At 49.9% G+C, this 13,566-nt stretch overlaps 1 protein-coding gene across 2 annotated transcripts in view; it reads left to right on the top strand.

The window, feature by feature from the left end:
- The window catches only part of Wscd1 (WSC domain containing 1), a 41,948-nt gene that overhangs the window by 21,510 nt on the left and 6,872 nt on the right, over positions 1-13,566 (top strand). For both annotated transcript variants that reach the window (XM_005399657.2, XM_005399659.2), the window contains exons 5-7: positions 43-164; positions 12,045-12,204; positions 13,017-13,181. In XM_005399657.2, coding sequence (XP_005399714.1) covers positions 43-164; positions 12,045-12,204; positions 13,017-13,181 — 447 coding nt within the window. The remainder of the gene's footprint in view (positions 1-42; positions 165-12,044; positions 12,205-13,016; positions 13,182-13,566) is intronic.

Raw genomic sequence — 13,566 nt, forward strand, 5'->3', positions numbered from 1 at the left:
TGAATACCATGTCTCATCAGAAACCCATTTCCTTCCCCACAGGGCGGATGGCCACCTACCGCGGGTGCTTCCGACTGCCAGAGAATGTCACACACGCCTTCCCCACCTCCCTGATCCAGGCCAACATGACCGTGGAGATGTGCTCAGGATTTTGTTCCCAGAAAGTAAGACCCATCATGATTTCTCAACCTTTTAATGATCCAGCGTGTGAGGTGGCTTCCAGAGAAGGGAAGGTACCCATCCTGGGCTGTGCACATCCACGCTGGCAGCCTGGGTAGGAGCTGAGGAGCGAAGTGTGGGAGAGAAGCAGGCCGTGCACCTGATGTCACGGGAGTACTGGCGGTTAGCTCGTAGCCACTGTCAGGCATGGGAGGCTGAGTAGGGAATTGTCGGTGAAAGTTGTAAAGCTGAAAGGAATGTGCCTTTCTGGATGTAAGCTCTTGGAACAAGTGTCAGATGTTAAATTGACTTGGTTTGGATGCAAGAAGATGCTGGCTTGGGACTTGGGGACAGCTGATGGATTTTCTGTTGTTTGTGCTGACAGCGTTGGGCTGTGAATCTGACTGCAGGGGCCATGGGCACACCTGCTCCTTTGGTTCAGGAGTAGAGTAACTCTGCAAGGGCTAGGCCGGGCACCAAAAGCGACTGTCCAATATCTGTTCTCACGCGGAGTTTGTCAAGGACAGATGGGGCGCACAGGAGGAAGAGCCAGAAGAGTGTGAATCGAGGCTGGTGAGACCCAGCAGGCTGTGTCCAGAGATCGCTGAGGTCTTGGGCTAGGGTCCAGCTGTCTCCAGCTGGGTCCTGGCTAAGGCTTTACAAATGGCCCTAGGTAATATTAGGCTGGGGCTCAGGACTGCTGCAGATGTGCTGGGGTTCACCAGCCTTAATGGAGCACTGCACAGCATCTGACAGCGTAACAGACCAGATCCAAGGAGAGTGGAAGGCCTTGCTGGTGATTATGAATATGATGATGACGATGACAGTGACAGCGAGGATCACAGAAGCTGACATTTACTGATGGTTTATTCCAGGCCAGGTACTATTCCAAGCACTTGCCTGTGTTGACTCATTCACTTCTCCTAATAACCCTATGAGATAGGTACTGTGATAATCTATGTTTTGCATTTGAGGAGATAAGAGGGAGGGAGATTAAGTAATCTGCCTGAGGTCACAGAGTGGTAGAGCTAGAACTTGACCTCAGCTAGCTCCACAACCTGCTAGGTAGCTTGCAGGGTGCAGCGGGTCCTCTTCCAAGAGGCAGATGTGACAAGTGTATCTCTAAACAAGTATATCTCCTGCCGCTCTCCCCACCCACCCTGGAGGCTGCCCTCTCCCTGTCTCCCTGTTCCTCAGCTCTCCCAGGATGTCTCCCTCCCCCCAGAAAGTTTCCCCTCAAGGGTGGAGAACAAAGCCTTTCACAGGTGCATGCCTCCTGCCCAAGCCTTTGAAGTGGCTCTACTCTATCACCAGCATTTCCAGAGCCACTTGCAAGGATACTTTTGGGTGTCAGGGTTCACAGGACACAGTGTAGCCAGCCCAGAAGGCAGCTTATTGATTTGTAGATGTCTAGTTTTGGGGATTTCTTTGCCTTTCATGCTCATGGGAACAGAAATGTGGGAGTGGGGGAGGCAGTGCAGATACCTGCTCAGCTGCTAGCACCTGCTTATGTCCACAAGGGAACAAGCCACCCCTCAGGCATGCCTCCCACCTGCAGCTCTCAGCAGTTCTCCAGAGAGACCTCCCTGCTGGAATCAGAGGAGCTCTGCCAGCCCAGAGCAGGCTGAAGCAGGCCTCCCTGGGTCAGCAACCTCAGACAGTCCCACCGTGGCTTTCCCATGGGGCTTCTGCTTTAATCCTCCCAGCTGTCTGCAAGAGGAACTGTTCAGATGCCTGTTTGCTACAGGAGGCAGTGCAGACTTTCAGGGGTGACAGCATTTACCATCAGGCTCCAGGTAACCAGCATTGCAGTCCTGGCTCCTGCACCATCGCTCCTTCCAGCAATGTGGGAGGGGCGATCAGCCACGCCACAACTTCTCTGTGTGATGGGAGTAAGTGACAGAGGACATGAGAAGAAACAAGAGGAAAGGGAATGGGCAGCTGTGGTGGCTGTGTGCCCCGAGAGCTTCAGATCCGTTTTGAGTGGGCACTGTGTTCACGTGGAACCCAGTACCAAGATGCCCAAGTTTCTCCTACCCAGTTCCCACCCTTGGCAGCGGCACAGTGTGTCCTGGCTTCTCCTGTCCACTTTCAGAGACTGGATAGTTAAGCAATTACGTCTTCTGTTTTGTTACAAACCCCACAGACGGCAACAAGCCTTGTGCTATTCTGCACTGAACCCATTCTGCCGGACAGTCCACCTTCAGTTGTTCTGTATCAGTGCAGAAGGTGGTTTCTTTTTCTTTTTTCCCATTACACAGATGTCCTATAATTTATTTAACCAGTCCCCCACTGTTAAGCATGTAGGTTGTGTCTAGTCTTTTGCTTTTACAGACAATGCTGCCGTGACTGTCACTGGGTCACTAAGTGGATTTGTTGAAAAGCAGCTCTTAGAGGAGATGCTGAGTTAAAGAGCATGTGTCATTGTCATTTCAGTCAACTTTGCCAGTTCGCCCTTGGCAAAGGTTGTACTAATTTTCTACCCCTTCCAGCAATGCGTGAGGGAGCATCAGCCACCCCCGTCGTCCTTCTTTGAGGGAAGGCAGTTCAAAGCAACTTCTTGGGAAGATGCCCCGTATTCTGGGGGTGCTTCCCCTTAGGCAGTGCATTAGCATCCTGAGAGTTCTGCCTTGTGGTTATGGACAAGAATTTAAAGATTTAAAACTCTTCCACTTCTATTTTCAGCCTTTCTTCATATTTACTGGCACAAATCCAGATTGCTGCAATTTCACAGTGAAGTATGTGCCAAGAGATACCCGCAGGCTCTGGGTATCTTAAGCCATTTTGCACCTTAGCACCTTGTCCAACTCCCTTCTGATACATTTCAAGGACAAGTTACCTGCTCAGCCCTGGTGTATGCAGCGGGGAATTGCTCAGGTCGGACGCACATGGAAGGGGCGCCCTGGGTTCTCAGAAATGCCTGGGTCTCCAGGCACAACGCGTTGGAATCCGTGCTGATGACCCGTCCCTTACCCTGACCAGTCTGTATTGTCGGATGGGGCTGGAGGGTGTGTGCTTCCTCCGGTGCTATTGTTTGTAGCTGCAGGATTTTGCAGCTGTAGGAACAGTCACCATTTCCAGCTTTGAAGCTGAAAGCGGGTCTCAGCAAAGCGTATTCAGAGGAATTTGGCAAAACACATCTGCTGATATCTACAATGGGTAAACTCATGTGCTGGGTGCCAGCAGATCCCAGTGCTGGGTGAAACTCAGCCCCACGCAGAGTGTAGAGTTTGTGGCTAAGAAGGGACTGAGACAGGAACTCGGGTGACTCACACATGGCAGAGTAAAGCCGGTGCCTAAACAGGGTGGAAAAATTTGGAAGGAGACTTAGAAGGGAAAGGAATTACAACTTTTAGGAGCACTGGGGGCAGTGTTAGTGGGTGGATAGAAAAGTGAGGAGTGCATTTTAAGAGGGACAAGTGAGGGCAGGACCAAGGTGGAGGGAGAGCAGCCAGTGTGGCCTGAGTAGAGCGAGCATTGCATGAGGTGACGTGAAAGGTGGGGTGCGGACACACTGCAGAGGGCCTTGTATTTCTGCCTTAAAGTTCAGACCTTTTTCCTCCCCGGTGAGAAGCAGGTAGCAGCAGACAGTGTGCTAGAGAGGCACAGGCATGTCTAGCAGGATGCTTTACAGCTGTAGGAGGGATGTTCTGGAGCAGGGTGAGTGGTGGAGCTAGTGAAGGATGGAGATCTAAGAGATGCTACAGAAGAGGAATTCACTTGAGAGGATGTGGGAAAGAGGAATTCTCTCTGTGGATCCCTCTGAGAGGTGGCATTCCTCAGGGTCACCCTCAGAGATGCCTTGTCTGCCTCAGAAGTCAATCTAGGACCTGGCTCTGGAGTTAGGGGCCCAGGGAGCAAAAGAATAGTGCCTGGTGTCATGCATCCAGGTAAAACCACTGTCTATCCTGCCAGGTTCCCAGGCTGGCTGTCTTTTCCCTTGCCTCAACTCGTGGGTGTTGGTAACTTGGACTCAAGCCTTCACGGTGGTCAGCCCTTCTACCCTCTGCCCTGGATTCTTGGTGGAAATAATGTCATCCTAAAGCCACATCTTTCAATCTTATAACAGCTGATTTTGTGGGTTAGAGAATTCTATTTTAGGATCTGTCTTTGTGTTATAGGATATTTAGCAGTGTCCTTAGCCTTTACCCATGAAATGCCAAGAACAACTCTCCCCTCATCTGTGACCATTCAAACTCCAGACATTGACCAAGGTCCCCAAGAGGGCAAAATCGCCCCGATTGAGACCTGCAGCACTAGAAAGCCTGCTTGGATATACGGTCAGCAATGTCCAGGCTAGCTCACCTCCCCACCTGTTCACTCTTGCCTCCAAGCTTTGAAATCTGGGCATGAGAAGTCAGCAGAAGTTCCCCTGATCTTGGCCTCAGCAGGGTATCGTTTCTCCTTTTCTCTGCTGAATGCTGAAGGTGGTAGAAAAGATGCACATGGGGCATCTAGCTGTGTTTTCCTGTTCTACTAAAGTCCAGGTGCATTCTCTCTGGAAAGGCTGGTGATCTTTCCATTATCCCAGCAGCAGCTTTATCTTATCCTCATTTGGCTAAAAAGCCGCTCAGATGTCCTATGAGGTGGGAATGGCTCCGTTATGCCAGGCCCATAGACAGAGCTATAATACAGCCATTGAAAATATTTCCAAAGACTTTGATGAAGGAATAGGCTCCAAGGAGACTGTTTAGCAGGGCAGAACTAAGCCTGAGGGTGGGAGGCCAGGGACTAAATTGGGACTGACTGGACAGTAGGGCTGCTAGGGGATAAAAGAGGTACAGCTGGGAAGCAAGAAAAGAGAGGATGCTCTTCTGGCCTCACCCCTACTTTTGAGCTATCCTCTGAGGCTTATTTGTGACCCCAGATAATCTTTTTGCCAGTTAGTGAAAGGGGATTTAGGGAGCTCTGCAAGTTGTTGAATTGGGGAGGTTAGAGGAGAGGTGAGAAGATTTGGGGGGGATATCAGCATCTTAATGATTCAATTCTCTGCCAGCAAGAAGGACTTGACCAACATAATATGCTGTCAAGGCCCCACAGAACAGTCTTGTCTAATTTCCAGCAGTGTCGTTGGAGAGGAAAGGAAACCTGCTCCTCCTCAGTGGCTTTCAAGATCCTATCACCTGCTTGGTTTACGTGCGCAGTATGAATGAACAGAGGGGAGCATGGATATTTGCACTGTTATCAACTCTGATCTGGGATAATTAATTTCGAAGGCTGATACTTGTATGCAGGTAGAGAGAGGATTTGTGAGAGTCAGCTTTTACAGTTGGTGCTGGGGTGTGGACTCTAACCCAGGCTGGACTCTAACCTAATGAGTACCTAAAAGTCCCTTCCACTGGCTGTTATGTCTTGGGAGCACATCTTTATTCTCTCAGCAGCTGCTAGTGGCTCTACTGATACAAGTATAGTGGGAAAAGAAGATAGGGAAATGGTACCTTTTTTTTTTTGCCATCTTTTAACCTCTTTTGGATGTTTAAATTCTGCAAGTAGAATATTAAGCACCTTGCATTTTTCCACTGACATTTGTCCTAAGATTTTTCCCCCTTGGCCATTTAATGGTGACACTAACCTGGCCAACTGTGAACTGCAAAGGCCTGCATTAATGTGGAACCCATTTGTTCTCCATGGGTGCCTGTTCTCGCTAAATCCACTTGGATCCCAGTAGACATGGTCTGGCCCAGGTAGATTCTTGGTCTCTGTGGGCCACCCAGCTTCATGGCTTTAGCCAGGGTGTGATCTGTGAGAGCTTGGATTTTGTGAACCACTACCTCAATCTGAAGAATTTTCCTTTTGCCATAGAGTGCCTAATAAGTGATTAAAAAGAGCTGCTAAGCCATGTGTGGTGGCGTACACTTGCAATCCCGGCAGTTGGGAGGCTGAGGTAGGAAGCTCTTCCCAAGTTTGGACCCCGCCTGGATTACATAGTGCGTTCAAGGCCAGCCTGAAGACCCTGTCTCAAAGGAACAACAACAACAAAAAAGAGCTGCTTTGGATTTTTCAAAAGTCAGTAGAGAATCTACAATATCAGACCCTATGTGTGCTTCTAAGAACACTTGCTTGTTTTTGTTTTTTGCAGGTTTATTTTTCTTAGAAGGTTATAAAGATCATGCATATCTATTTTAGAAAATTTGAAAGGTTTGTTAAATATAAAAATAAAATTCACCTATAACTTTACCACATCAAAGAAAATAGCTGATGATATTTTACAGCTGGTCTTTATTCTAGGTGTATGTTTAGGGAGTTGGTTTTATAAGCATTGAATTTCGCATTCTTCTGTCTGTTTTGAAAACTGCCTAAGATATAGAGCTCGTCCTTCTCCAGCCTAGTGGAAACCTGAGCTCCCTGAGATCCTGATTGTTTGGGGGTTCTGAAGCCCGCAGCATTTCATACACTCTTCTGTCTGATGCGTCTTTGGCTTTAATGGAAGGGTGTTGTCTTCAAATGGGCAAGACACGTCTGCTGCCTGTAGACCCAGGTCCTCAGAAAGCCACCAGCCAAATGGTTCATCCCATAAGGTATCTGGAGTCACACTGATTTTTGCCCCAAACTATCATGCCTGGCCTTTTCTCCTGCTCATGGGGCAGTTATCCCAGCATCTGATAGTATGTGTATGTGCATATGTGCGTGCTAGAGCTGCCAGTCCCTTGCAGCTCAACAGATGAACAGATGGGGGTTTGGTGAGTTAGTCCTTTATATGGAGAAGAGAAGATGCTGGGGGTGACAGGGTTGAGCCTCTGGCTCCATGCATCTAGTCTCACCCAACTCAGACGATCCAAGTTGCTGAGTAGCTACTCTCTGAAAGACACCTAGAGAGTATTTTAATGCTTAAACACCTCTTTTGAGAGGAAGGATCAAATTAGTCTTACTAAATTTAAACTCAATCTGTAGATCTCAGAGCCCTTAATCACTAAGCCATGTCCCTTTTACAAATGGTAAACCACAGGTCAGAGATACCCAGTGGCTTTTCTAGAGTCCAGAAATGGAAGTCAGAGCCAAAGGCTCCTGATGGAAAGCTTTGGGCTGTTGTGTCTTCCCGCCAGCTGCCACTCTCAACCCTACAACCCCCGATTTCCAGTTACAGTATCAGTAGGTGAGCTGTGCTTCAACCTGACATTGCCCTGCAAGCAGAAGTCTGTCCCTTTGGCTCCTGCCCCCATAGCCACCTTTGTGAATATCTTTCCTTTTTGTCCCTTGAGTGTCTAGGTCTGCCTCTGGAGTGTGGAGGACTGCCCAGGGTGAGAGGCTTGTATGTAGATTTCACTAGAAGCCCAGCACAGAGGTGGGGTGGCCTCTGAGGAGCTGAGTTGTGGTGAGGTAAAGCTCTGGGCCAGGGGTCCAGAAGGCTGGTTTCTGAGCCCATTCACTTGCTAGGCTGAAGATCTTCAGCTATTGGCCACCTCCTTTTAGCCCCAGTTTCCCTTTCTGTGACCTTTGAATCAGTCTCCTTGATTCTGAGCAGTACTGGAGATCCTGAGAGTACTGTTCAAGGAAGGATGGGGGTGAAGGGGAGGAGGTACAAATGGGTCAGCCTTGGCCCTTGCTCTGTGTATGAAGACCTGTCTACTCCTTGACCCCTTGGCCATAAGCCAAATCCCTGCCTGTGGGACCCCATGATCCACAGAGTCCTGCCCTTGAAGTGTCATGATCCAGCGTAGGCTGAGCATTCGTCTGGCATCAGATATGGCCTCAGCCCTCCGCAGTCCCCACCTGACTTCCCATCCTGGACACCCTAGCGGAGGCCCCAAGTACCTCCATCCTGTCCCAGACTTAGGCTGACCCAGCACCATGTGAGCACCTCCCTTTTGTTTGATAGAAACAATCCCACGTCTATGCACACTTTCTTTTTTTGCCTGCTTTTCTCCGACCCCTTTCTCTTCTTTCTCTCTACTTATTCTTTTTCTCTCACTGAAGCTTTGAGTGGAGGCGGGGGGCAGTTGGGAAGTTGGCAGAGAGATAAGATTCATCAATATTTAATTTTTATGGAAATCATGTCCTAGAAATCCCCAAGGGGCTGAAAATTGTTCTGTGTTTTCAGAATCCAGTGATGTTGCTGAAGCGGTTATGTTGTAAATAAAACCACATTACTGTCTGCAGCTCTCCCGTTGCTCTGCAAACCCCGGAAACTTGACAGTTTAATCCACTCAAGGAAGCAAAAAGGTTCGGGTCACTGGTGGGGGCAGCCCATTCCACAGCCTTGGGATATAAGATTGTGAGCGCTGCGTCAACAGCGCGGTTACTGCTGGGAGGGAAATGGAGCGAGCGTGCCCTGAGCAGACTTAGCATGCAGGGTGGCTGTCCTTCCTCTGAGCAGAAACCCCAGGACAGCAGAGCCCCACACCTGGTATCCTGATGTTGGGGAAGCCTTGCTTGGATGCTGTGGGCTTTTTCTGTCTCCCTCGTGTGTAGCGATGCTATAGACCCTGTGACCAGCAGAAGGATCACACCCAATTTGCTGGTCCAGCTTCTGAGGGAGCTAAGATCCGGAAAGTATGCATTCATCTAGTCATTTATTCATCAATCAGACATTTATTGAGCATCTACCACATGTTGGGTGCTGTTTTGGGTACTGAGGTTGCAGCAAGGCATACAGAATGTGTGAAAATCCCTTCCCTACTTAAGTCTTCATGGGTGGAGGCAGAAAATAAACCGACAAATGAAATATATCGTATGCTCTGTGGTGATAAATGCAGTGGAGAAAAATGAGGCAGGAATTGTAGGTATTTATCCGTGAGAAGCTGGTCCACTAAAAAAGTCTTGTATAAGAATATTTAAGCCGCTCTCTTCACAATAGCCGAACATGGAAACAGTTCAGATGTCCATCAAGTGAGTGATTCAACATGCCAGCACGTTGGCACATGACATACTATGCGCCAGTGACGGGCAGTGATCTACCACTACATGAACCACTATGAATGGATTTAGCAAATATTTGTCTGACGGAGGGAAGCCAGGTGCATAAAAATACATACTGGGTGATAAACCAAAATAAAACTAGTCTGTGGTGCTGGAAATCAGAATAGCGGTTGCTCTGGGTGAGGAAGGGATGGAGGCACCTCTGCGTAATGGGAATCCTGCTTGTCTTAATACCTGTTCATCAAAGCAGACTTAGCATGGCCATTTCATTCATGAAGGTACTACACAAAAGTAGAAAGTGCAGTGAAAGAATAGATGTGTTGCTGGAGGTAGGAGGGGCAACACAACTTGGAAACGGGTGGCGGGGGAGGGAGAGTTGCAAAAGTGAGGGAGGGAGGGAGTATATCTGGGAGAACTCTCCAGGCAGAGGATGGAAGAGCATGTGTAAAGGTCCTGCAGTGGACCTTGGCTATAGCAATCAGGAAGAGCAAGACAGCCTTGTTTTAGGCATCCCAGGCTGCTCTAACAAATTACCACAGGCTGGATGACTTAAATGACATACATTTGCTTCGTCACAGTTCTGGAGGCTGGAAGTCCAAGGTCAAGGTGTTTGTAGGACTGTTTTTTCCTGAGCCCTCTCCTTGGCGTGCAGATGGTCGGCTTCTCACAGTGTCCTCACATGATTATCCCCAGGTCTGTGGGCTGTCTGTGTCCTTACCTCCTCTGCACAAGGACAAGAGTCTCTATAAAGATGTTGGTTATAGTTTAGATCTAAAATATCTCCCAAAACACTCATGGGTGTGGAAGATGACTGGATCACGGGGTGCTGCACTCACATGGATTGGTGAGGCTGGTTGAAGGCGGATCACCGGGGACATGGCCCAGAAGAAGGGTCTTTCTTGTCTCCAGCTCCTCCCTTCCTCTCTGCTTTCCGGCTGCCATGGGTTGCGCATCTTCTCACCTTTTGCCGCTCTGACATCCTGTTTCTGCCAGGGGGAAATCATGCACTGAGATCATGAACCAAAATAAACCTCTCCTCTTTTAAGTTGTAGGTTTTAGGTTGTCCCAGCAATGAGGAAAATGCAAAGACTATTTCCAAAGAAGGTCACATTCTGCATTACTGGGGTTAGGCCTTCAGCAGATGAATTTGGAGGACAAAACCACACCTCTCACATGTGTGGACAGGAGCACGGGAGGCACAGCCCAGCCCCTGTGTGCTCCCTCGGAGCTGGGATGCCTGTGTCTGTCGTCATAGGATGCAGGTATTACGGTGGACCAAGGAAGGAGAGGGTCTCTGTGAGAGAGGAAAGATGGAGCTGCAGAGGCCGCAGCTTGTAATTCTCAGGTTTGCTTTTCACGTTCTCACATCAGCAGGAAGCCATGCTTTTTGAAAAACCAGCAGTATCTACCTTGAGGTCAGGCCACAGAATTCGCTGACTGTTGCACAGGGAGGTGGAGACCACAAGCCCAGAGGCTGCTTAGAGATACTTCTGGGGCTGGGCAGCCTCTGTGCACTCAGCCCAAGAGTGGTGGCCTGCTCAATTTGAACAGAATGAGGGAGGTTAGGGGACACTTTCCTGGGGACTGCTAGGCATGGAGGAGTGGCTTCACTGCACTTACAGGTTACACTCCCTTGGTGGGGGGCATCCATCATCTTTTCCTTGCACACCCTCCTGGGATGCTCCCCACACTCCCCCAGGCCCTGCATCACCCTGCCTTGGCTGTGACACTGTCTGCTGTCTTATGTGAGTGCCGAGATCCTCAGCTTTAGCACGCTGCACACAGAAAATGCTATTGATTTTCTTTTATTTATTTATTTATGAGATTTCTTGCTGTGGGCAAAAAATAAAAAGATTTATGCAGCATTTCCCTTAGCAATGAGCGGCTTTCTCCACCTGCTGCCTCCTGCCTCCTGCATGCATACCCCCTAAGACTATTCTCTCATCTCTCTGTGCTCCAGGAGGCCTGGCATCCCTGGGTTGCAAAATACAGTAACAGAGCTAAATGTCCTACCTAGTGCCTGGTGTATGGTAGGTGCTCAGAAAAATATGTGAGAGGTATGTGGATACATTTGCGAGTGAGCTATGTTTTGTACCCAAAAGAGTGAGGAGGCCAAGGATAGCCCATTCTTCTATGAAGCACCTACTGTGTGCCAGGCTCAATCCTGGGCAGTATTGACCATCACTTCTAGCCATTACCATAACTGATAAGATGGATTGAATTACCTTTTGTTAATGGTATTCCCCAGCAATAAGGAAAATGTAAAGATTATTTCAGGGAGGCTGAGCACTTTGGCCAGTTACCCAGTGAGCTGGAATACACATTCACATCCTGAGGAAGTCAGCACCCAGCTTTCACTAGTTGTCCCACTGGGGAGCAAGAACCTATAGAAGAGACTGCCAAGTGCTTGCTGGGTCTTCTCAGCAATGCACCTCCCCTCTCTGAGCACCTTAGGTGGAAACCAGGCACGCACCCCCCGACCTCTTCCATCTTTAGAAAGATGACTGCATGGGAATCCGTCCCTGCCCTGCCGTGGGGCTTCAGGCACAAGGGTTGGTTTATGGTCTCTTCCCGTGGAGGGAGCTGGAATTCCAATCCCCTCTCAGGGCTCGGGGTCAGTTACTATTGATGTGACACAGTGAGCTCTGGGCTGCCCTGGGCCATCTCAGGCATGCCGCTGCCCTCCCCAGGGACTTCTCCCTCCAGGCAAACACCTAGATGTCTCAAGGCCCGGGTCTATACTCTGCGCTTAGGTTCGTATGCACCCATCTGCCAAAGTGCTGCTCACCTGTGTATGACTGTGGGCTTCTCCTTGGTCAACACTGAGCTCCTGGGGAGCAAAATGATGTCTTGTTGAGCTCTACCTCCCCTGGGCTTGGACCAGGGGCCTGGCCTGGAGGGCTTTGGGCAACCCCATTGACCCTACGCAGCCACCAACCCCCTCATCCTGTCCAGCTCAGGGCCTAAACTGTAGAAGGCCTGGCCTTCACCTTCACCTGGGTGCTTTTCTCTCTCTCCTCCCCTGGCAGGAGTTTCCCTTGGCCGTCCTGCGGGTCTCGGAGTGCTACTGTGCCTACCCAACCCCCCAGTTCAACCTGCGGGATGCTGTGGACAGCGCACTGTGTGGTCCTGCTCCTGAGGCACAGAGGACAGCTGGTTACTGCATGGTCTACCAGACTCCTGTGCAAGGTGAGCTCTACAGCCACCACTGGCTATGGCTTTTGGTCTCAGTTCAGGGAAAGCTCCTAGGGTTAAGAGATACCAGGTGTGCCTGAGTATGCAGTCCTAAAGCAAAGGAGATATCAGTGTCAAGCCCCTCACATCACAGTGAGTGGTGGAGAGAATGGCAAGGGTGAGGCCAGGCCTAGGAGGAAGTGGGGGCTCAGGGCCTCCAAGGCTTCCAGGCCTGCAGTCCTCTTTGGTATGAGCATCATGGCTGGCCGAGCTGGTACAGGATGAGCAGGTGGATGGGAATGTTCCCAGCTTTATCCAGCACTTGACGTGCCCCAGCTCAGCAGGGAAGGCTGGTGGACTTTCTCCTGGTGACTCATGGGCTTCTTGCAGCCACCCTGGTAAAGGGAAACGAGACTCAGAGTTTCTTGTCTGAAATACCTGAAGCCAGTGGCGGCTTGATGCGTACCAGAAATAAGTGCAGCCTTGATCCACTGTGGCGGGCACAACCCCCATCTACTTCCCTCAGAGAAATCTGGGGTTATCTATGCCTGAGCCAGGGTTCATCTGTGGCCGTGCAGACAGAGTGGGGGCAAGGGTACACCTGATGCCCGCCCCTGCATGGGTTACGGGAAGCCCTGTCATGGGCTTTCTTTGTCCAAGCACAGACCCGCGCAGCCAACGTATGGGTGGGAAATCCCTTCACCTTTTTGGACCTGATTTCCTATCAATTGCATGGGAATCAGCTCATCCATTCTTGTGTAGGAAGCACAGTGGTGGATCTGTAGGTCATCGTGGAGGTGAGTAACTAATGACATCTGGACTTTCAGACACACGGTGCACAGACAGGAGGTTCCTGCCCAACAAATCCAAGGTATTTGTGGCTTTATCAAGCTTCCCAGGAGCCGGGAACACATGGGCAAGGCACCTCATTGAGCACGCTACAGGTTTCTACACAGGGAGCTACTACTTCGATGGAACCCTGTACAACAAAGGTAAGTCAGGGCTGCAAAGAGGTCTGAAGGCAGTTTGCAGAGCCAGACTGTCTGCTCACCAGCCAACCCCCACCTCGAGGTACTACAGAGGCGCCTCTCACACCTCTCACACCTCTCACACCGCAGTGTGCATAAACATACCCTGCAGAGCTTTCTGGCACACAGAGTCCTGGGCCACACTCCCAGTCTGACTCAGTCTGTCTGACCCAGGGCCTGGGATTTTGCTTTTCTGCAAGTTTCTGTGGGATGCTGGTGCAGCCAGCCCTGGGACTGCACCTTGATTGGAACCTCACAGAGTAGTGCTTGCTCCAGATTCGAAAGGAAAGGCTAACAGCTTGGACTGCCCCTCTATAAACATTTCTTGAATTTTTCTTAATTTTTAGAA

Source organism: Chinchilla lanigera, unplaced genomic scaffold, assembly GCF_000276665.1.
Source record: "Chinchilla lanigera isolate Chin_1 unplaced genomic scaffold, ChiLan1.0 scaffold00066, whole genome shotgun sequence".
Taxonomy (NCBI): Eukaryota; Metazoa; Chordata; class Mammalia; order Rodentia; family Chinchillidae; genus Chinchilla; species Chinchilla lanigera.